This window comes from Salminus brasiliensis, chromosome 7, assembly GCF_030463535.1.
Source record: "Salminus brasiliensis chromosome 7, fSalBra1.hap2, whole genome shotgun sequence".
NCBI classification, from domain to species: domain Eukaryota; kingdom Metazoa; phylum Chordata; class Actinopteri; order Characiformes; family Bryconidae; genus Salminus; species Salminus brasiliensis.
Window position 1 is genome coordinate 19,839,524 of NC_132884.1, and position 25,086 is coordinate 19,864,609.

Here is a 25,086-nt window from a genome sequence, read left to right on the forward strand (position 1 = left end):
GCTAAGGTCATAAACAGGTCATTCAACATAGGGTTTTGTTTTGGCACCTCTTTCTACAGTACACGCAGGTACAGTAGTACCCCCACCCCCCTATGTTTGCAAAGGCAAAATTTTTTAAAGACAGCCACGGGTAAAAATTGTCAGGTCGCTGGGTGTGTGTGTGTGGTTTTTTTTTTTTGGTTTTTTTTTGGGAGGTTTTGTTTGGGTTCTCTAAATTGGAGCCGTCAAAGATTTTATTTTTTATTTTTGCCTATTGACCCTTGCCCTTTGACTAGCTGGAAGCTAGAGAGAGAGAACTCAAGGCGAAGTAAATATTCTGTAGCTTGTGCAAACAGTGACAACTGAGAGTAAAGTTGTAGGGTGCGTCCCTCAAATATCCACTTTGCGCACTGACAACTGGTCGTTTTTGAGTGTGCTCACCATTATCCCACAATGCAATGCGAAACAAAGGGAGGAGCTATTCACATCTGGAAAAATTTGAAAAGAAATGGTGGATAAAGATGTGCAGCGGCGACAGCAGCAGGAGAACTTGCAGTGATGTGTGTTGGCATAGTTAATAATTTGTGTACTAACCTGCCAAACATGCACTATTAAGATAAGTATATGGTCTGTACCCTTATAGTATTAGTGTGTAGTATACAATTAGGACACAGCCTAAAAAACGAGTGAGGGTGGGTGAGTAGTGGCTCATTATCATTTAGAGGAACGCAAAACACTGGCCGTTTTGAGCAGGGCTGTTCAGACAGGGTAAAAACGGTGCTGTGCTGCTTGATCCTTGTGGTATTTTGGCCATGGCATGTCACACATATTTTAACAAGACCCCAGAGAGCTGTGTTAACTTGTGGGAAAGCAGTATTTCATTTCTACATGATTTGTTAGATGGACCTGGTAACCTCAACGAGGATAGCAGTTCTAAAAAAGGGAGCAGCATATCAAATTATCATTAAGAAAAATTGCATTCAGGAATACTGCTTAATACTTGCACTTTGTGTTTAGATACATTAACGTTTTTGATGTTTGCTGTGTACAGGTGTGTAAAGTATTGTATTTTAGGTCATTTAAAACTACACATTTCTCTTATATGAATGCAAAACCTACAAAGTACATGTTTTCCCTACAAGTTTTGAACGGTCTTAATTTAGCAGAATTTCTACTAGATTCATTGGTATTAAATAAAGAGCGGTGAGAAAAATCTAAAATGACTAGAAAATACAAATATAAATCCAATCCCCAACAGTCATGTCCACTAGGGCTTGTGTAGCTAGTTATTCACTCAGCCACACCAGCCTTTTGTGGATAGATGCCCAACATCTATGTTTTGCTATTGTCCTGGAAGAGTTTTACAGGCTATTCCCTCTCTTTCTGGCAGATAACCACAACAAAGCATTCTAAAACAAGATGTCCCTAGGATGCCACACTGTTATGGTAAGCTTAGGTAATGTATGAAAAATACAAGCTACCATATATTAGTAATTATTTATACTATTATATTATAGAAAATACATTTTCTTTGTCTGACATTATATTATAATATTGTCATTTTTAAGTCTATACAGCCCATATCTTGAAACCAATTTCCAAAAACAACCCATTTCCAGTTCAACGTTTCTCTGATGTTGGCTAGTTTACATATGTCCATATTCACCTATTCAGCCTACCACAGTTTAGCCCCACCCATTCATATTGAGTTTTTCAGTGTGCTTTTTGAAAAAAGGCAGTAATCCAGTCTGAGGTGGACCTACAGAATATGGCCAGACGATTTTTGTTAATTTTTTATTAATTTTTTAGGGTGTATCAGTGATTATTACAAAAACAAACTTCAGCTATTGTTTTTGGACCATCATTAAAGGGGAGGCTTGATCAAAAACTGATGAACACTCATTCATCATAAATATCATTCAATAAATAATGACTTTCTATCCCATTGGATCATCTTCAGAACCTGACAGCATTGAAAGTGCCATGCATTTGAAGTGGCGTCTGCAATATTCAGCACACTCAAAATAAAACATAGACTTTTAAAGCAGTGTTCTGCATTCCTATTCAGAGGAACCAGTGCAGTGTTTATCAATAGCAGGGCTGCTTTTTTTCTTCTTCTCAGATTTCATACATATCTACTGGCTAACATTATGGCAGTAGAATAATAAATACCAGGACAATAAAACGAAGTTCTGAGAGCAGCAAAAATCTTTTAAACATGATGTTATACACAAATAATTGTCAAATCAGGTTGTACATTGCTTCCCTGGTTTGCGACTTGAGTTCCATCAATCAATATAATTGTTAACTGCACCACAATGTGGGTTTGTACTGTGCGGACACCTGCTAGCTAAAATACAAAATGTGAATACAAAGTACAAAATGAAAGACTACAGAGGGATTAGCAAGTCTGAACAGCAAAAGGCTGCAGATAAACAAGGGAACATGATAATGTTAGCAAAGAAGTATCTCTATACTGAAATATGGCTACAAAAACAAACAGGTAAAATAACAGATAAGAACGGAAATGACTGTAAATTAAACTATTGCAAACAATGCTTCCAAACACACGAGTGATTCCCTGGCATTGTTCGTACTTCATCTCCCTTAAAGCAGTAGTCCTCAGGGACCCCAGGCCTTGTGTACCCCAGTTGGGTTGTGTATGAGGTCCCCGGGGACGACCGCTTTAGAGAGACAACATTTCTTATCAAAAAGCATAAGAAGTCCATCAAATGTTTCATGATGGCCCCCGAAACAGCCGAGTCACCCCTCAGGAAATACGCTTGCTAATTCTAAAGGGTTAAAGTATTCCACTCAACTTCAGGTCCTGAGCCAAATCTCTCACACCAGTTGACAACGATATTATTTCGAAAACATGCCAGCTGTATGGAAAACATTGTGCCCTCCACATGAAGAACAACAAGACCTTGGGCAAGAAGACTAGGGAGAGGTGGAGGTCTGGTAAAATCGTCCCCCAATCCACTCTTATATTCCGTTAGCAAAAGTAACACTGGTTTCCTGATTTATGCTCTCTTTGACCTCTATGGGCAGGGAGTCGAATAGATGGTCTTCTACAAGGAGAAAGTTGCGCCGCAGAAGTCGGCACTGGCCGAGCTGGGCTGGAAGGCGGTCCAGACAGTTTCCCTTCAATTCCAGATGTGTCAGCTGCACCAGCTGGCCAATTTTCTCCGGTAGAGCAGAGATACAGTTATGGCCAAGACACAGTGTACGCAGCTTCGTGCATTTGAACAGCTGTTTGGGCACCACCTCCACTTTGTTTCCTGTGATGGCAAAATGTTGGAGGTTCTGGAGGAATCCTATCTCTAGTGGAATGACCACAATGGAGTTGTGACTTAAGTCCAAATATCTTAGCTTGAGCAGATTAAACAAAGGGACAGGCAAGGACTCTAGTTTGTTGTGTGAAAGATAGAGGGACTCAAGGTTCTTTACATGGCTTATGGACAGTGGAATGGTGATGATCTTGTTGTGCCACAGTTTGAGGCAGGTCAGCCTTTTGAGGTGCTGAAAGCTGATGACTTCCTCAATGGTGCGAATGTTATTGGATTTCAGGTCCAACTCCTGTAGATTGGTCAGGCTAAAAATGGCATGCGGTATCCTTTCCAGTTCACAGTTATGCAACTCCAGATCGGAGAGGTTCATCATCTTTTTCAAACTGTTCAAAACCAAGAGTTTAGTACCATCATTGTGCACCACCAGTTTGATCAGATGGGGAGCCAAGTCTGTTATATTGGTTGGGATCTTCGTAAGGTTGCTCTTCAGATGGAGGACCTTCAGGTGCCTCAGGTCTCTGAGGGATTCCAGACCAATCATTTTGTTGTTTTCTGAGTTCAGGTTTCCAACCAGGTAGAGCTCCCTCAGGTTCTTTAACAGGTAAACCCAAGTGGGGATCTCCGCGACATCCGTAAACTTGACATGAAGGCACCGTAGGTGGTCTCGAAGGAAACTGAATGCAGTCTGCTCAACTTTGGTGGGGCAGTGATAGAAATGCAGCTCCTGGAGGTTGATCATCTGGGAAATTTTCGCTGTTATCCGTGCTTCAGGGATCAGCTCAAGTTTTAATATTTCCAGGTCAGTGAGCTCAAACACGGCGTCAGGAACACCTGAGAGCATGAACAGATGCAGCTCTAGCTTGTCCTGCGAATTCCGAGTCACATGCTGCCGTAGTTTCTCAAACGTCCACTCATGATTCAGGCTGATCTCTCGCAGCTTGTTCTCGCTGACCTCGGAGAGAAACACACCAAAGCGCTTGGAGTATAACTGGTCATACTGATCTACCATATGCAGGAGGAAAGCAAAGTCGTTCTTTACATCCGGAATGTCACTAAAGCTGCTCTCCTCTCTTACTTTCTCAAAGGAGTACTCCTTGAGGGGACGCCTGAATAGCCAGAAGAGCGTGTGAATGCACACCAAGCCATAAACACAAATGAGAGCAATGTAACTAATAAGCAGCTTTTTCAACATGAAAGCCATGTTGTGAGTGCAATTAAATTTGGTGTAGCCAGTTAAGTGCTTGATTTTTGGTTCACAATCGTGGTAAAATTGAATGGAGGCAACAAACGTTGAGGTGTAACATAGGATCAAAATGAACTTAAAGGTCTTTATTACTGTTTGTGCAACATAGAGTTTGTAGATCAGGTCACTGTCCTCAACATGAGCACGGAACTTTCTCACTTTCTCAAAAAGGGCCTTGGCCTGCTCGCCGTCTTTCTTATCAAGTATAGTCATGCTCGGGACTTCGATCACAGGCTTCTCTGTAGAGAACTTAACACTGGATTTTGCCAGCATTGGTGTGGATTGGTTTGGACTTCCCTCTTCACTGCTGGTGGAGAAATGCTTTGGTAATGAAGGGGCTCCAGTCAGTCTTTGCTTATTCTCTTCGGAGTCCTCGCAAGCGGTCTCAGACAATGCCTTAGTGGTCCAAGGGGACTCGAAACACTTCCCCAAAATCGAAACGAAATGCTCAATTTTCGAACTTGTCTTTGGATACTTGAACCAAAAGTTGCTGCTGACCATGAGCACAATAGTGTGGATAAGAGCAAGATATGGAAAGTACTTCGAATACCAGGGCAGGGCTTCATGGTAGCACATCTGGTTGACAAAGACATACTGCTGAAAGTCCAGGTTTGTTTTCACACCTGTTGGCTGAGGCTGTCTAATGGCGGTTGGATGAGGGAAAGGGACCCCTGTCTCAGGTTGGTCTTTGCTTGTAGGTGCAGCTGTTAAGGTCACTCTGCTTCCTCCTGTCCCGATGCCAGAAGCGGTTTCCGGTGGCCTCTGTGTTGTCAAGGACTCCTGCCATGAGTCCAGAACAGGCAAGCAGACGACCTGGTCTTTGGTTAACTGCATTGTCCCAGCAAATATCGCCACCATGAGCATGACAATGCCCAGGTAATCCATGAACACGTCCCACCATGGTTTCAGTATTCGATAGGTCGGCTGGATGTCGTTCAGAGAGGCAACTTCTGTGAGGGTAAACATTCCTATGGGAGAGAAGAAAAAACAACTGATTATCATAATCAATTCCTGATCAACTTTCTTTATCATACTTTCTGGTTGTTAATAAAAATAAATGTGTAGATTATATGTGTGAACATTGATTGACAGGTGCCTTGTAGCATCTGTAGATGTTCAAGACCTGCAAAAGACTTATTTTTGGCAGCAGAAATACGCACAGTATCGGGGAACAGTGCAAATTGAGGTTAGCAAATATTCAGCACTGCCAGACATGTGTTTGGCTCAGCAAATATTACAGACCGTAACAGTAATAAAAGGGATTTCATTTTTCTTTGGAAGCTGCTCAAAGCCAGCAACGTGCAGAGTAGTGCTGAAACGCTGGCGCCATGGTCTGTAGTTTCTCTGCCTCAATCGTCACTCGTGCCAGCCTTTGCTGCCAGTTTCTGTGGCTCAGGAGCATAGTACAACGCCTTATCAGAGGGGCAGAGAGAGAGAAACTTCGCTACCAGAATGAAAACCAAGAACGATACATGGAGAGGGTGTGACTGCCTGAACAAACAGACCTCCAAAATCATCTTGGGTCTAAAAAAAGTGCAGTATTAAACCAAATGAGGAAAAGTGATCATTTGCCTTTTTTTAGCTTAATGTAATTTATTGTATTTCATATTTAAATATATATATATATTTAAATATGAAATCTATATATGCATTATCTATCTATCTATCTATATATATCTATATATATATACATACTTTTTTTAAATATATTTTATTTATTGTATGCAGAATGTTTTCAGTACAGAGAACTTGCCTAAAAAAGAAGACTTGGCCGGACCAGTTAGATTAGATTTGCTTACACCATAATAAGTCAATATGTACTAGTAGAGTGGGTTGCCTTTCCTGCAGTTTTGAGTATGCAATGCTTCCTTATTAACTGTCCATTACTATATTCTGTGCACAACACCCTGCTGTCCATCCCACCAGTGTACTCCACCCCTAATGATAACAAATGGTTCTGATAAAACAGTTACGAAGGAGAGAGCAGGATGTCGCATCTCTGGCTAGTATCAATTTCCAAGACAGACTTTCCCATCCTCCTAGTGCCTTACCACTACCCAGATAGTAAAAATAACAGTACATACGGCGTCTTGATTACATTATCTGTCTGACACTAGGAAAAGACAACAACTGGGCTGTAGTGGTGGGTCAAGGCCAAAAACAATGTTTTCACTGATCTCGAATTACAAGAATCACTGTGCTTCCTTCCACTTCATGCCTAGGCACTTGTGACTGCAGCACAGCTTTCATCCCTCTAGGCCTGTCATCCCAGAACATTAAAATCACAAGGGTGAACAACAGCTTACCCTCTTTCTAAGGTAAAAATGGAGGGTCGTGAAACAATACTGAATTCTGAAAAGGCCCGGACCACCCAGTGACCAGTGTCACACCCAGCTTTACACACAGTTTGTGATACAGGCTATAAAACCCATTGTACCATTGTAGCGTTGCACGCTCAGCAGTGGGGTCCTGCATATTTTCCCAGTCTTGACTGAAAAGTACATGTTAAGGCTTGCTTTACCTACTGGAGCCACATTCCTTCCCTTTATTGCACTAACTATTCCAGTCATAACCTTGTTCTTTGCTTTTGTCCTGTCCTGCTGACTCTGAAGTCTTATCCCTCCTTGAAAAAAAGATGGCCAAGTTGGCTTTGATGTCAGCATATCAACTGTAAAAACGGGACCCAGCGTCTGGGATGAGAGACAGCTGGATTAATGTATTTTAATGGATGGATTATTTTTTTTTACTTTAATCATATTACATTGGAATGGTGTTACCTGTGTAGAAATAAGCCTCACCACAGAAATGGAAATGTGGCCCTGAATGTAACAAAGCAGACGAGCTCACAGAATGGTATAATTCAGCGAGTGCCAAGGGAGAACTTTGATGAAGAGGGGTTTAGCCAGCACTTATGCTTAAATACCGCATTAACTAATCTGCAAATAAATAACATTATGTTGATTAAAATTAAAAAGTTTTTTGTTTAGCTAAATTACATCAATCTCTCAAGAATGTAAAAAAGGGTAAAAATCTAATGTTCATATGTTTAAATATGTTTTAAAAAGACAAAGGTTTTCATCAGGTGTCCTAATTTCGTCACATGACTGCATTATAGCTGTCCTCATGGTATGTCCATCGTATTTTATTGATTGTAAATAAATGATCGAGACAGGGAAGAATCTCCTCAGGGACACTATGAATTACAGCTGAAGGACATTTTAGGTTTGGACAAAATCCTCTGAAAAATCAATTTAAAGAAAAAATGGGTCAACGTGGAGACAAACACGAGTCTTATAAACGTCTGCAGAATTCATCACCTCCCTGTTACTAGACTACTAATAAAACCAACAGCTTTAAAGAACATGCAAAAGGCAGTCATTAAAATCTTGATAGAAACGCTGAATATAACAGCTAGCCAGACTGTACGTAAGGTTAAGGCAGTAACTCCACTGGCATTGCCTTTAGACAAGCAAAGCAGACCATGGGAATGTGACCATTTAGAGACCCATCTGACTTTGTAGGTTTTCCCTACTGTTTACACAACACTGCTGGCTCATTATCATTCCTATCTACTGCGAGACACATTTAGTGGGCATAAACTGACTGAGCAGAAAGGCCAGAAACGCTTGTTAAAAACAGCATGGGATCATTTAAAACAGACCTTTTTGCGCAATGTCAAAAAATAGCCCTATAATAAGCATGAACAGGAGTTTGAGACAAATAACAGAAACAAATCTAAGAATTTTCAGCTTTGTTGGATCAAGTTCTTTACATTAAATAAATGCAACAATATTTTAGTGTTTTTTTTTGGACTCTTGAGTCATTTTCAGGCTCGGTGCGATTCGTTTGGCCAGGTGTGAACACAGTCATCTACCTCAAATTTGGACCAAAACAACTGCATTGAGACTCTTCAGAGGAGGTTGTCCCAGTTCTGGTCCTAAACAAACTCTGGAGCGGTTCATTTGTACTGAGAATGTGATCCGACCCAACTATCAGGTGTACTCCACAAGTCTGAGCAAAAAAGAATTCCGTAGCCAGGTGTTAACCTGGTACATTGCTCAGATAATTACTACAGCTATGAACAAATGCCAACTCTGCCGTTGCTTAAATGCACGGACATATAGGCAATACAGTCTATACAGTTATACAATCTACAGTTACCATAGCAATACTCCTAAAACACTACAGTTCCCACTCGTGAAATGACCGTATTTATCCTAATAGCACGTAAGATGTATTCTTCGTGCGACTGCATGCACCGAAACTTGGCCCCCGTACCGCAAGGGTTCAATACAAATGCATGTACCGTTGCAACCCTGCTAACTATTGACTGTGCAGGATACCCAAGCTTCAGCTTTTTTTTCATTTTATTTTGAAAAATGTAAATAAAATAATTAATAATAGTTTAAAATTCTCATTTTATCTGCAGTCATGTAAAAAAAAAGTTAGGACACCCCATTACATTTTTGTCTTTTTTACTATATATTTAAACAAATGGACATTTGATCTTCATTTAAACAACATTAAAAGATGGACGTAATATAACTACACATAAAATTTTTGTGCAACAAATTAGAACACCCTATGTCCTATAGCTGGTATTTCCCCTCTTGACTGAAATAACTTCAGTAAGACATACTGAACGTGCTACCAATCTCTGACATCAACCGGGAGAAAGTTTTCTCCACTTCTCCACGCAGAATTCTTTCAGCTTTTGTTTTCAGACAGATGGTCTCACATTTCCCTCAAGCGTCCTCCTGATATAATAAAAGATTCCTAGTGGATTCTATTGTGCAGTGCTCTCCATGCCCTACTGCAGAAAAGCAGCCCCAAACCATAACATTTACACATTCATGCTTCACAACTGATATGGGTTCTGATTATCTCTAGTTGTGTATAACAGAATATCCATCCAATCTTTCTAGGTTTCCAATGTCATCACAGGAGTGTAACGACACCATGGTTCAGACTTCATGGTTCTGTACAAACAAGTTCAGTACAATGATAATAGTCACACATCTTCCCCTGGCTTAACTGCCATTAATGCTTTCTGTACATAGACTAGACTTCATCCACAGAACAGCTGTTTATTAACCATTACAAGAGCTAAAAGAGCTGAGGACATCCACATACAGATGTTCCCCCCCAAAAGCCACTGAATTTTATCAGTGTTCAGCACTTACTGAATCCTAGATGGTATCTGCTGTGTTGATGCATTTGCATGCAAACACAGAGGGAGTAATGTGAGTGTGGTTAATGTACCCACATTAGCCACGTGAGGCGTGCCGTCACTCTTTTTTCCAGCCCTGGCAGTTGCAGAAGTAATGGCGGAACACAAAGAGCAGGACTTTTAAAGAAGCAAACAGCTACGTGCATCTGTTTTCATTTAAGAGGAAGTCTACTTTTAGACCAGCCTCTTAAGTGTCCCCGTATGACCAGATCGGTCATGTTTAGAAAGTTTCCCACTAGGCCTTGCTAGATGATGATTCTCGCTCACGCGTGGAAGTTGTCAACACTCAATTGTTCTCTCTATTCAACAGAGGCTTCTGTGTGCTGCAAGATATCATCGGAGTTCTCATAAATGATGTAAACGGCTTCATTCATTCATGCACTCGCGATTCTGCAGGGTCAGTTGTGCTCTCAGGATGTTTACAAAACAAGAGACGCTGCGAACACAACAATTGTAGTTTTTGTTATCTTAATGAATCTGTGAATATTGTTTGGATATTAATAATCAAGCGGATTATTACCATAACAACCGACAATCTAAATGCTTAAATAAAGAGAAACAAAATAGTCTAATAAATAAGAGATTTACTGAACAGCAGCAAACCATGCATATAATATGCAAATACATTTATATAAAACATTACGCAACAAATAAATAGTACAGTAGGTGAGTGTGTAAATCAGTAGGACCAGTAGGAGCACATCTCACATCACTACAGATAGAGGTATCAACTAAAATGCTGAAAAAAAAGAACGAACCCAATCCGATCCTCTATGAAATCTAGCCTAAAACAGAGCACACTCGCACTGTGTGATGGGAGGTTGGGTGTGTTTAAAGTGTTTAAAGCAGTTTAAGGATGGTATATATATATATATAAATATATATAAATTGACTGAGACCTACTATATATATATATATATATATATATATATATATACATACACATATATATATAACATTAAGTAATTAAGCTTATTTAATTATTTGATATTTACCTTGCCTATGAATTATATATATATATAGGCAAGGTAAATATCATTAAGCAAATAATTAAGCCTAATTATCTGATTAATATATCAAGTAATTATATATAATAATTATTTAATAATTCAATAATCAAATAATTATTTAATAATTTGATATTTACCTTGCCTATGAATTATATATATATATATATATATATATATATATAAAGTAATTAAGCTTAATTCTATTTGATATTTACATTACCTATGAATTGGGGATGCACAGTCCAAATTATATCGGTATCAGCAGGCAAATGCTTAATTTAAAAAAAAGAAATTTTGTAGTTCTTATGTTATGGTTATGTTTGGTGAGCACAATGTTTAGGTTATGTTGGTTCTAAAAATATCAGCATTTGAAACTCTACAGAAATAAATGAATCCTATGTCCCTTCGTAATGTTAATCCAGGTAGATGTAGCTCCCAATTTCTATATTTTGTAAATGTTTATGTACAATCAGCATCAACTATTCCTGTATTGTGGCATCTCTACTCTAAACATCCAAGTATGTAATTAAAAACCTAAATCCAGCTAGCACACTTAATCCTGGGGGTCACCAGGTTCTTATGTGTCCAATACTGGATGACATACCTTTACCCTGATTTCTCATGAATGTGATTAATCCTTTCTCCATAGGCAGTCAGTCAGCCATCACATGTTTGGTATCTGAGACATGCTTCTGTAGTATAGAACAGGAGATGCTGGGCTAATGTTGCTAACAAACATTGGAACTTAAGGCCGTCTCCAATCTCATCTCTGTAAATACACAACGAAAAGCATCTCACCATTCAAAAGGCATCCAGATCTTCACTTGTTTCGCACAAATCAACGCCATTTAGAACAGGGTATGACTTCCCTAAGTCTAGAATAACACACAGACACATCTCTGTAGAGCTGAATGGTGGCAGTGGTCTTAAGAAAGTGTGTTACTGCCGTTTTTGTTCTGACTCGTTTACGTAGCTTTTCGACAGACTTTTTTAAGATTAAGATCATGTGTGCTTGATTGATCATCTACTGAGATGAGATTGGTGGCGATCTTAAGTCATGTTATGTTAGCAATGTTAGCCCAGCTAAGGCCTGCTCTGAACTGAAAAGGCTTGTATCAGATATCAAACATGCCCCGGCTGATCAGCTGCATCTGAGGCATGTTTATCGGATTATATCTCACCATAAAAATCCTGGAAAACAAAATGAACATGACATTTCACTTGCTGCACTGCACCAACTGCAAATAACCTGAATATTAATTATGCTTTTAGTAGTGTCTCAGTATATTTGAAGTACTGATAACATCCACAATATCCTCAGAAATGCCTACTGTGCTACAATTTATCACAATAATGATAACCCTGTCAAATTGCACCTATTGTCAATTCTTATTCCCAGCATCCTTGACCAACATATACTCTCGAACAAATCACTAAAATCACTGAGAAATGGCAGGCAGCTCAGATACAGCTCAATAGACTCTTTACTTTTCTTACAAATTTCTGTCCCATCTATAACCTACACTGTATGGACAAAAGCATTGGGACATTGCTCAGGTTTCTACTGAAATCAAGGGTATTAACAGTGTTTTTGATGGAGTAACTGTCTCTACTGTCCAGGGAAGGCTTTCTACTAAATTGGAGCTTTGGAGCATTAAGGATGTTGGATGATTACTGCTGAAACTGTGTTCTCTGAAATGATGGTGCTCCATTTAGCCCATGGGTGAAGCCAGGATCACCAAGCTTGATAACTATGGATACATGATGATCACAAAGCGCTATACTGTGTATTTCTTTAGACTGCGCTCCATCCAGTACTTATGGGATGAGGTGGGTGGTTGACCCCCCCACACCCACTCCCACTCCCCCACCTCATCCCATAAGTATTAGGTAGAGCATCATGATTCCAAAGAACACAGTTCCACGGCTCCACAGCTCAATGCCTGAGGTCATTATTCTATACTTCAGTCTACTTCTGGCATTAAGAGGCAAGGTGCCAATAGGTTTATGCTTATCTGCTCCAGAAAGTCCTTTTTTTACTGGCTCTACTTCTCTACAAGGACTCAACAAGCTGTGTGTGTGTGCATATGCATGTCTGTGTCAGCAATGGGTGCAACTTAAAGTAGCTGAATGCATTCATTAGAAGGGGTGTCCACAAACATTTTGACATACTGTATCTCAAGTGGTACCACAATCAAAAGAAAAAATCCCCAGTATAAACCTTTTCTTTCACGCATGACTTCATCATGTATCCATAGTTACCAAGCTTGGTGATCCTGGCATCACCCATGTGCTAAATGAAGCAAAAAATAATAATAAAAAGAGACAAACAACTCATTTGGACAATTAAAGAGGGAGGGGTGTTCATCACTGTGGAGCTGAGAATTCACACACTATGCCGCCTGTATCCTTCAAAATGAGGACAAAGAGGCATAAGCATCAGTACATCTACAATAGAGATCATCGCTGCACTCTGTAATCAGTCACCTCTTCTAATCTCACCAGTTCAGACACGCAGGGTCGACTGAGAGGCCTGAAGCAGTACTGTAAGCAAACTGTCATTATCTCCAGCAGCCGTGTGTAATGCCTCTAACCAGCTGATAGTGTTGGGTGCTGTGGTGTTGTAACCACACTTGAGTAATGCAGCACCCACGCACAAGTAGTTACCTCCCATGGTCAGCCTTGCTTAACCTCAGTCTGCTTCCCCCCCCCCCCCTCCCCCCCCCTCACTTACTCTCTCTCTCTCTCTCTCTCTCTCTCTCTCTTAACTAGGTCACAGACAGCTTTCTGATTTGCTGGGACTTTCGCAGCAACTGAAAGTGGCAGGCCTGGAAACCAATCACAGCCCTTCATGCACAGGCAAGCCGATTAAATCAGCCTTGGGCCTACTGTAAGTGTCCCAATGGAAGACGCAGGTACTCAGAAGTAGAAGCTGATTTGTCGGGGGCAGCACTATGCGCCAGTCTCCTTGCGTAGCTCAGATGAATGTGGCGTGGCTGTTAACAGGCCGATTCCGTCTTTTAAAGAAACAGAAAGCTCATCACAAACATGCTCTGAAATATGCAGCCATTAAAGGCTTACTTGGTTTATACACTAGATTGGCAAACGCCAGATGTCCTGCAATTATGCAGGTCAATCCTGAAACTAGCCACAACTAGTTTTGACATGTGAATAAATATATATGGTAAAGATGAAATGCATACAAGCACCACTGTTTTCCTGGTTGGGACATGGGGAATGGGGGGAATTTCACTGATTTGTCAAAATGTTGGCATAGTTAAATCGCTGAAATACAGTCATTCAAAGTCATTTTGTGTGAAATACGTCACTGTAAACAAACTCACACTGGTGGTGGGACCCAAGGGTCTTCAGCTATATATATATATTTTTTTCACCATCCAAAAAAGACTAATTACTTACATGTACCTTCTACGTTTATATGTGATGCTGATAATGATGAACAAGCCTGGTGGGCCTGTTCTTTGGTAACAGAGAAGTGTTTAGTAACCACCTGAATTTTTCCAGTTTCAACTCGTCTGAGTCCCACTGTGTGCGAGCTAAGTGTGGTGTGTGACTGGAACCTTCAACATGGTTCTTTATGGTACCAAAAGGATATTGTTTTACAACGCCCTGCATTTACCCCTCCATCATGAGCATAATCTCAACTTTACGTAAATATCAACTTTACAGTAGAGCAGAAAACCTTTCTTCACTTTCAATGGAAGTCTATTAGGTCATTTTGGAGCATTTCTATTGGTCCACTTATCATAAACTTCTGACACAATGTAAAAAAAAACCCAAAAAACAACCACCAGACTGAATTATGATCAAAAAGTCAAAAATGGAGATGGAAGGTTTTTGTAAAGACAGAACTACCATAAGCAACACCTCTGACAGTTGTACTATATAACTATACACTTGTAACTATTCATATATATTTATATATATATAAGTCTTCTTAAGGGATATCACAGGTATTGGACCTGTGGTTCCCATCTGAACAATTCCGACTCATTAAGTTTCTCTATAAATGTAGATTTTTGTGTTTAACCAGTCTGTATGACTTTCACTTGCATCCAAACCACTGAACTGTATGAAAAGCTTGAATTCTGAAATTCTGGTGGAATTCCTCTTCAGTGGGATTCCCTGTATACTGTGCAGTGCTCCAATCACACACAGCAGGACTCAAACGAGTTGGAACTGGAAAAATGCAGGCGGTGCCACACACTGCTGGGAGGGGGAAAGTGAACTTTCTGGAATAATTAAAACCATATTTTTGTGTGTGTGTGTGTGTGGGGGGGGGTGTAGAGATTTGGGATGACAACCCAAATTAGACAATGCACTGCATAACGGTTTCCATGCTGACTCGAGGCTCTGCAGTGCACTTCATCTGACTGTCTGTCTGATCACCTGAAGGTCCATCAACACATCCAGGTGCTCCTTGCTCCAGCCTTCATGCACATGCACATGCCATGTCTAAGGGCGCATCCGATGCTGTAGGGTGTAGTAAACATGGTAAAGGGGCTCATATATGCTGCGTCTGGTGCTGGTGTAAAACCACATACTTACTGCTACATCACATGACCTCAACACCCGCTAGCACCTTCTCCTATAAGACGAGCCAGGTTCTCCAGCGCGAAGAGGTCACCGAAATGCATGCAGCTCTGAAGAGCCTCCTCACTGAGAGCAGCGCGCCATGTCTTCCCCTCTCTCTGCTGTGCTGACAGGCAAACTTGAGGACTACAGCAGGCAACACAAAGCCAGCGGGCTAGGGGAAAAAGCCCCCCCGACCATGACAGACAGATCTACGGATAGACAGACCCCATTCATCATGGGCGAGGGACGACTTGGGAGTCAGCCTTCCTCTGAGCTGAGTGGTGATGACTAAACACAACACGCAGTCCTGACCACAGCGGTCCGGGCTGTCCTTCCGTGGTGTCCTCGACGTCGAGACTCGGGGAACGAGAGGAAATCGCCAGCCGCTTGTTATAAAGTCCTCATTATAAAGCATTGCGATCTGGCTGCAGTGTGAAGCCCGGAGTCCCTCGCGTTCCCCTCCGCAGTCTCAGTACCGTGTGCACGGCAGCGCTAACCAGTCTGCACCAGTTCTCCTCAGCGCTTCATCCTCCAGCCCCCCGCTTTCACAACGGCACATTCACAACACAGCATACGTACCTCAGTCCAGTGTGGTCATTTTTTTTTAACAGACTGGTCCTTCCCTCAGCTCCATTAGCAGCAGATCGCGGTGGAGAAGCAGACAGGGAGAGCACAGCCTGGAAGAAATAGCATTTGTTTTAAATGGTCAGAAGCAGGAAGTGTGTGAGGGGCGGTTCTTAAGTTTCTGAGAGCCGGTGCTCGACGACCTCACGGGTGCTGCCTGACCACGCAAATCCGTGTGGTACAGACGAGTGGTGATCAAGTGTTCATATGACTTCCGAAAAAAATAAAAAAAAAACGTTATCTAACGGACCCCACAAACACCTGACCCACAGGGAGCTCAGGACCTACCTTTCTGGGATTAGCATGGGCACACAAGCTGCAGACCTGTCCCCTAGAAAGCTCCTACTGGGGGGTGCGTTCTTCAGCCTCGTGTCCTGCTCGTATAAAATGTAGCCCTGCTTTGCTAGGCAGCCATATGGCCTCTAGAAGATTAAGGACACTTCTTGTATCCTAGCCCTGTTGGCCAAGCAGGATAAAGCTGCGTCCAAACCCACAGACCACCACACTGTAGTAATGAGCACACTACTTTGGTGTGTGGATTTTTTGGGACGCAGCCTAAATGTTAGACGAAATAAAAGACAAGACAAGACGAGGCACGCATATTCACCATTTGTTCTGGACATTAGGCCTTGTACCGTGCCATCCGTGCAGTTAACACACACATGCCCGAAGAGGTGGGCAGCCGGGGAGCAGAGAGGGGTGAAGGGCCTTGCTTGTTGAAACCCAAGTATCGAACCCGCAGCCCTGTCATCAGTAGCCCCGGTGCTGTAACCGCTGAGCCACCACTGCCTCAAAAGATTCAACAAAAATGACAAAGGCATCGTGTGACATTTTACATTTGTGTTTTACACAGATGTTAAGAAGCAGGGTTGAAGACAGGACAGAGAAACCATACGATACGTTCAGTTTGAACCATTAAACTATCTATACTCGAGTAAATGTCAGTAATGTGTTCATATTAACAGGTAAAATGAGAAAGTAACGCGTTTTAACATGTAATATTTATTCATTGGCAGTTTTTTTTTTCTGTAATAATGTGTGAGGGGGTGACCGGGTGGTCCTGGCCCTACCACAAAAACATATTAGCATTGATGAGAGATTTGTTGGATGTTTAATGACCTCTAAAAGTCGTTTGGGTACATGTCCTGACCTCTCTTTAACTGAAAAATCTGTCATTTTTGATTATTACTGTTGTTTTGGTTGTTACTGTAAGCGGTAAGGAGTCTGTTGAATGTTAAAATGAACATATAAGGGGTAGGCATGGTATAAGGTATGGTAGGATCCTGGTGAAAACAGGCATTTAGCAGACCTGTTACAGTTTAGAGGCGGTCAGTTTGTCGGAGGCTGTGTGAGACCATAGAACTGGGAGATGCACAAAAGACACACACAAACAAAGCCCTCAGGCTCACAGTCCAAGGGGTTTGAGCAGAACATAGTCTGACAAGGTGAATCTCACATTCCAGGTCCAAATATGCACTGCCGGCAGAACTCTGGGCGCATGGGGAGACTTCTTGGCATTTGAGTCCTCGCCTCTTCTGTAAGAATGGGCAGGCTTGAGCCAGTTCTAACTAGATGAAATAAAAGTGGTCGAGCTGTAGTGTCAGGCCCTGGGGAAATGAGATGTGTGTGTGTGTGTGTGTCTGCCTGCATGTCTGCGCTTTCAAAGGCAACACAAAGGAGATTTGGCAAGAGTGCAGGGAACATCTTTCAGGTACACTATGTGCCGTCAATGTTTAACTTTGAGGCCCTTGCAGCGCTCTGTGGTTTGTAGTCTTCATTGACTGGAGCTCAGATGGGTGTATTGTAGCTTATAAGCACTGAAGTACGGTGTAATTCTGAAAAGTACTTGTGATAAATACGTGATATGAACCCCCTCTACCAGTGATTCGGCTCTGCACACTCCCAGCCGTAAGTCAGGGACCGCCGTTACCTTTATTGCACATTAATAATGCTGTATTTACATATGATAAGTGCTGATAAAGTGTGTTTGACAGAACTGTTTTACAAATGATAAACTCAGGAGCCACGAGCAAAGGAAAAGGAGGACACTTGCGATATACAGCCGCATGCAAAAGTTTGGGTGCTCTGTCAAACTTTCTGAAACTGAATATTTAAGTGAGCATAAGATGAACTGATCTAAAATAAGAAAGTTAAAAGGTAAACATAATTTTTAATAACTTTAAACAAGATGAATGTATTATTTTTTCGTTTGTACAATTTTAGGGTGAAAAAGGTCAAAGTAGCACCATGCAAAGATTTGGGCACCCAAAGAGATTTGAGCATTTGGGATTTGTACCAAGGTCTCAGAGCTAGTTCATGGCTTGTTCAGTCATCGTCCAGGTGACACAAATATTCCCAATAATTTTGTTATTGCTGCTGATTATTTTGTCCCAATAATCAGCAGCCAAGGACTCCTCTATGCACCTGCCTAGAACTCAAATTAAATAATTGATGCCCGCAAAGCAGGAGAAGGCTATGTGTCAGGTAACAGGAACAGTGGAGGTCTAGCTGAGTCCCAACCGATGACTCCAGTCCTCAGCCTTGCGGGAGTTTTACGTGAACCACTACATCGAGGGAACAGGCAGATTCCCACAAACTAGATCTAAACAAACATGGCGGGTGACAGGGATACTATTGATATGTTGCTGGTGAGTGTTTTCCGGCCATTTGGCTGTGTCTAAAGAGAGACATGTGGTGCAAATGCAGTTGTCAGTAAATCAGTATTACAATGTTTGTTAAATATATCATGGAATGCCTATAACATTTCATATTGAAGATGAATCATTAACAGTGTTCATGAACTCATGCTTTCTGAGTTGGGGAGGTGGACACAAACTAGCATGGGTTAAAAAGTAATCTGGATATTTTATGCCATCACCCAGATGCAAACAGAACAGGCTTTTATCTTATTACCATCCTGTATTTTTATAGCAATGTTATGCACAAATGTTGACCTTGAACAGACATGTCTCAAGTACCACTCCAAAATACTGATCATATCATAGGACAGCAATACTATTGATATGCTGCTAATTAGAGTTGCCACACAGAAAAAAAGCCAAGAGAAGTTCCAGTCAGATCAGCCTCTCATTGGATGACAGTCTTTCAGGAAGGACTTCATCATCAAGTTTCACACCAAAGAATTGGCGCCCGCCCCACACTACATGATACCGAGTAGCACATGTTCAGCAGGTTTCATATGTTTGGAGGGGTGGTACACTATTCTACTGTGCAGCAACACCTGCAGAATTATGAGCTTCATGGAAGATTCATCAGAAGACCAGCCCTTCGTCCTTCGTCCTCACCCCAACATTCAGTGTTGTACGTTTTCAAAGGAACATCTAAAGTCTGATGCATTTTGGAAATAAGTCCTGTGTACATTTAAATAGACGAAATAGGTATGCAGGTCTTCATGAAGAGAACACTTTTCCAACTGTTAAGCACAGGAGTGGACCAATCATGCTTTGGGGTTGCGTTGCAGCCAGTGGCACGGGGAACATCTCAGTGGTAGAGGAAAGAATGGATTTAGGGAAATACAAGACACTTCTTGAAGCACAAATATAAAAAGAGGATGGTTTTACAGCAGGATAATCATCCTTAACACACCACACAACCCACATTAATCTGGCTTAAAATAGTATTCAAGAAATGTGTGAACTTTATGCCTTTTGGAAATCAGGCCTTTCTTTTACTCGCATAAGTATTTAAACATCTTTTGACCAGGGTGGCCCAAACCTTTGTATTACCCCATAACTGCCTTCTAGTTAATGTCATATGTGCAACATGTAGAGCAAGGTCTTTGCTCCCCCCCAATGCTCAATTAAGCATGACCAACAGCAGCCCGTATGTTTTGGAGACCCACAAACCCAGAGCTAAAGCACTTCTCTGCCCTGTCTGAAGGTTAATGGCGGGTCACCTCTCACACTTCAGTGAAAGCCACATCCTCAAGTTCAACCGCACCATCTTCTAAGGCCATCTGGCGGTGTCTAAAGAGAGACATGTGGTGCAAATGCTGAGAAATGCAGTATTGATGAATGTTTGTTAAATATATCATGGAATCACAGCAACATCTGCTATTTGAGATTAATCATTAACAGTGTTCATGAACTCATGCTTTCTGAGTTGGGGAGGTGGACAGAAACTAGCATGGGTTAAAAAGTAACCTGAATATTTTATGTAGTCAACAGGTTTTTTAAATAATCATCCACGATTCTCATTGCAATGCTATGCACACATTTTTTATCTCAGTTGAACAGACTTTTCTCAAGTACTACCCTAAAATACTGCTCATATCATAATTTCTTTGTAGTCATAAGTGATTTGAATGTGTGCACTCAAAGTCACTGAATACCTCCTGGTTACGGTAATTAATCAATACTTGGAAGCACATAAACAACAGTGAGTCGGCTAGTACAGCCTCCACACTGCAAGGTTAGTTTTAATACAGTTACAGTTAAAGCTCCTAAACATCTTTGACATCTTTTTACATCTTTGACGCAGCTTTCCATTAATGATATCTAGTTGGTGCAGATATTTGTATGCCTTTAGGTTGTAAAATGTGACCGGGTGTAAAGAACATAGCACTGCACTATAGTGCAACAACTACTCTACGACCAAATTGGTTGGCAACAAAATTAAAAGTTGATTGGTTGGTGACGTGATCACGTGTGTTTCTGACGCTAGCTAGGAATGGTTTTGGACCCACGCGAACCATGTATTAAGCACCAAAGTTTAACTGTAACCGCATGGAATACAGTATTACTGCCACTGTGGGAGTCTCTTATGGACCTGAGCTAAGCGATGTTATAAATAAGAGGCTTTTCTTTTTTGCTTCTTTTTTGATGTGAAAAATTAGTCCAAAAAAACTGATAAAGGGAACATTTAAATTTTGTAATATTTTATTGCTGCTTATTTGCAAATCCTTGGTTTACAATTTTGTGTTATCAGTGTCCAATGTCTGTTACCTATGTTTTTTATTAGCAGAAAGGTTGAATAAATTAAGTGAATAAAGTACTTATCTTTATTGTTGTCATTAATCCAAATAATCCATAATTTTAATAACCGATAGATTGTTTGACTACCAACATAGTCATTTGTTGCAGCCCTACCACACCGAATGACTTGTGCCTGTACCAAATTGCCAGTCATTTTAGTAACTGTTCCAACGAGCCCCTCCATCTGTTTGCAGTGAACCTAACCTACAAGGGCAAGTTGCAACACTTCAGCACCCTGCTTTCAGCTTATTTCTTAATAAACAGTAGGTGCTGACAAGAAAGTGATTGTAGTTGTAGCACAGATGGCTGCTGCTCATTCTTTCAGCAAAACCTCCAAATGTGTTACGCAGTCCACGGCTCTCTCCCTATTGCTACTGTATGCTAAAACAACATCGGACAGTTGTTTTTGATTTTCTTTGCTCAACATTACACCAAAAGGGAACCTTACGAAGTATTAAACTAGTCACAAAGCAGACAGACATCTCAGTTAGCTACAATTTTCTATCTATGAATATTGCTACAGTCTTAAATATCTATATTGCTGTGAGACACCAACAACCAATACAGACAACATATCACCCAGCCCCACATGGCGTCCACTGCAGAGTGTTTCAGAGCCAGGAGACCTCTAAATAATGCACAGACTAAAGCCCTTTGCCTCAGCTGCACTCGCAGCCTTCACGTACACGCTCATAAAAATACGTGCAGGGACAAGAAGACATAGCTAATGAAGGAATGAGGCGCTGTTCTTTTATTATTAGGGGCCTCTTTCCAAAAAAAATAAGATACAGTAAAGTACACATTGAAAATAAAATTTGGAACACTGTATAATTATGTAATAGCTTGGCATCAACGTTAAGCATGAATTCTACCTGTTAATAGTAGGGATGCACCGATCCGGCTTTTTTAGTTCCGATACCGATACATAAATTTTGCACATTGGTCGATACCCGATACCAGTCTGATACCATTGCTGAATTAATAAACCGTATATCTCACCATGTGGGAGAGACTTAAGACATCAGGATTTACTTAAATAATACTTTATCTAACAAATTAACACAGATATAAACGTACTAAACTGCCATTTGTCTTCTATTTATTTGCACATAGTGCAGTTTCACATTAACAAATTAAAGTAAAAGGATCAGTTCCATGGATCGGCCTAATTATCCGATACCTGATCCAGCTAATTTAATTTATATTGGGCCCGATATCTGATCCCAATATCGAATCGGTGCATCTCTAGTTACAGACAGACAGTTATAGACAGTATTCACAGTTTCAGAACAAGGTGCAATTTCCTTTATACTCTACTGCTAAAATAAACATGGTAATAACTTAATAAATAACTTCTACCTGAAGTCAGCTCACATCACACATGGTGCTCATTTTTTTTTTAATAGAATTTAACTTTATCTATCTGTACAATCCATGCAATGTGACGTTCGTTCGTGCGAGCGCACCCAGCTCAGCATGTTTATGAGCTCATGTTAGCAGGAATGCCCAGCTGCTCGTGACTTGATTCTTTAAAACTTTGGCCTTCATAGCTGTGCGTTTGAGTCGAACAGACGTGTCACGGTACAAATATAGCATGTGTCCAGGGACAGGGCCGTGAAGCAGACCAAAAGCACAATAACTGAAGTCCTCTCTTTTGCGCACACGCACACACACACACACACACACACACACACACACACACACACGCACACGCATGAATAGATGGCATTGTGCATTTTGCTTTATAAAGAGAAACTACTAATAGCAGGGAGTACAATATACATTTAGACCCAGGCTAGATGTAATATTCTTCATTAAAAGCCTTTATATTACATCCCAAGATTATAATAACATAATATAATCACAGTTTATATATTCTCTATATGGACAAAAGTATTGGGACACATACAGAAGCCTTTACGGACTGCCATTCCAAATCCATAGGCTTTAATGGACAACATAAATCTAAAACACACACACACACACACACACACACAGTACTGTCTTTGGCATAAAGGCTGTATCCTGTCTGGTATGAGAAACGGAAAGAAAAGGAAGGAAGAGTAGTATTGATCCCAGAGACTTATTTACTGACATGAAATGATAACAGCAAACAGTGGTCTACTTTTCCTTTTGCTCTCTCGCTCTCTCTCTCCCTCCATCTGGAATTCTGGTGAACTTTGTCATCAGAGTTAAAAAGAGGTGACTAGCGCTCTCCAGTGGCACCAGTTCTTACATCAGCAGGGCAGAAAAACGTATTGACTTTCATCTTCCACAGAACTCTATACACCCTACAGCTGCATCCTGTACTTTCAACCCCCCCAGAGAATCCACACTCCCTCACTCGCACTCTGCTGTGCTTTCACGTTGCTGCGGCGGTGTGTGTGTGGTGTGGAGAGGTGAACATGGGTTGTTGAAGTGAGGAAAGCGTTTCAATCCCACCACTCACACATTTGCCACTATCTCACTTTCTCCTTCACAACAACACTGTGGGTGCATGTGCTTTTCGTGCATGTGTGTGATACATGATGATCAGCAGAAGTGAAATTCTCTGGCCAAGACAAGAGCTTCCAATTGCATTAGATTGTAATTATTTATTAAATTATTTAAATGTGTCAATTATGTTCTGGGTACATTCTGTTCTTTTAATTGAGCACTGTTTTAAGAAACAAATGGTTTGCTGGAGGGACTATTTACACAGTAAAATTGAATATATACCATTAAGTTAAAGCAACAGAACACTTTATTTCTTAATTTATTTTCTTAATTGATGTATAAAAGTAATACAACCCTCGAGGTCGTACGTTATCGTGAAACAGCACGACTGTGCTGAAATGCCACACTCGCCTATGGCTTATGTCTGCTTCATCACAGCCATGCTGTTGTTTAGCGAGAACATGTTGTATTACTTTTATACATCAGTTCAGAAAATAAATTAAGCAAGTTGTGAACTTAGCATTTCCTTCCAGCTCCTTACACAGACCAACAAATTAAACTTTTTTGAGCGTTTTCTTTTCTTAATCCTTTTTATTTCGTTTTAGGTCACTTTTTTTTTTGCTCAGGGCATTTACCTTATTTATTGGTTGTTTAGCTGTATGACTGAGAGCAACATTGGCGTGATAGTGTTTGTATAAAACCAAAAAAGGGTTACGTGCACGGTTATAAAGCTTCCCAACCAATGAATCAAACTGCATAATTGTTAAAATTGTGTAAAAAAAATAAAAATAACATTTTGAAATATAGGGGGAAAAAACACAATTTAAAAAAAAAATTTATTGAGGTTTTGGTTGACACGTGGTTGGCATATGATTTTCTGATTATTATAATCAAGATCCTAAAATAAATGTTTTAAAAAATGTGTTCTTTTGGTCCGTCAGACCAGCTGCCACCTACCAGTCCGACCAGCAGGCCCACCCCACCCACTACCACCCACGCCAGACCAGCACACACCCTCCTACCACTGCTATCTGCCTAATGACCATGTTCTACATGGACTCTTAACTATCTGCCACTATTAATATTACCACTATTAACTATCATTACTCTCATTAATCTGACCATCACTGCCATAACTATATGAAGTTAAACTACACCATGATTATTATATTATGATTATGATCAGAGCAGTTCAACAGTTTAGGTAGGTTGGCTTGCTCACAGGGGATCTTTTTTGTCTTCATTTGTTTAGTCTTTTTATGTTTATTTTTAGGTCTATTACTAAAAAAAATGAAAAAATAAAACAGAGCCATCCTGCTTTTCCCCTACCCACATGTTTACAGAAGAGAAAAGCTGAAAGTTGCATCATTTTGATCTTTTTGTTCATTATAAAATAAAAAATCCACACCAGTAACCATAAAAGTACTTTTTTTTTTAATTAGGAAAGCTCACAACTGCAATGCATCCTGTTGGTCACTGATTTACCAACTGAAATTACTCAAGGATGCAACGTGTTTCCTAACAAACCACACCCACCCACATACATACACACACACACACACACAAACACACACACACAAGCCTGATTAAACCATCTTAGGACTGCTGACACTCTCACTGACACTCCTCCAGCCCACGAGCCCGCATGCAGAATTTGTTTCTACCAGCACAAAAATAGCTTGTT

The 25,086-nt window shown here is 40.7% G+C and overlaps 1 protein-coding gene across 3 annotated transcripts; it reads right to left on the reverse strand.

The window, feature by feature from the left end:
* Positions 1-1,759: 1,759 nt before the first annotated feature.
* On the reverse strand, positions 1,760-16,340 carry lrrc8db (leucine rich repeat containing 8 VRAC subunit Db). 3 transcript variants are annotated; one of them, XM_072684051.1, is made up of 3 exons: positions 16,261-16,340; positions 15,928-16,025; positions 1,760-5,480 (listed from the first exon to the last, which is right to left on the reverse strand). In XM_072684051.1, the coding sequence occupies exon 3, from the start codon at positions 5,476-5,478 to the stop codon at positions 2,965-2,967; it is 2,514 nt and encodes an 837-aa protein (XP_072540152.1). In that variant the 5' UTR covers positions 5,479-5,480; positions 15,928-16,025; positions 16,261-16,340; the 3' UTR covers positions 1,760-2,964. The 3 variants fall into 3 exon arrangements, with proteins under 3 accessions (XP_072540152.1, XP_072540151.1, XP_072540154.1); XM_072684050.1 differs by lacking the exon at positions 16,261-16,340 and having other exon boundaries at positions 15,928-16,123; XM_072684053.1 differs by lacking the exons at positions 15,928-16,025; positions 16,261-16,340 and adding an exon at positions 15,322-15,914.
* Between the last annotated feature and the right edge of the window lie 8,746 nt (positions 16,341-25,086).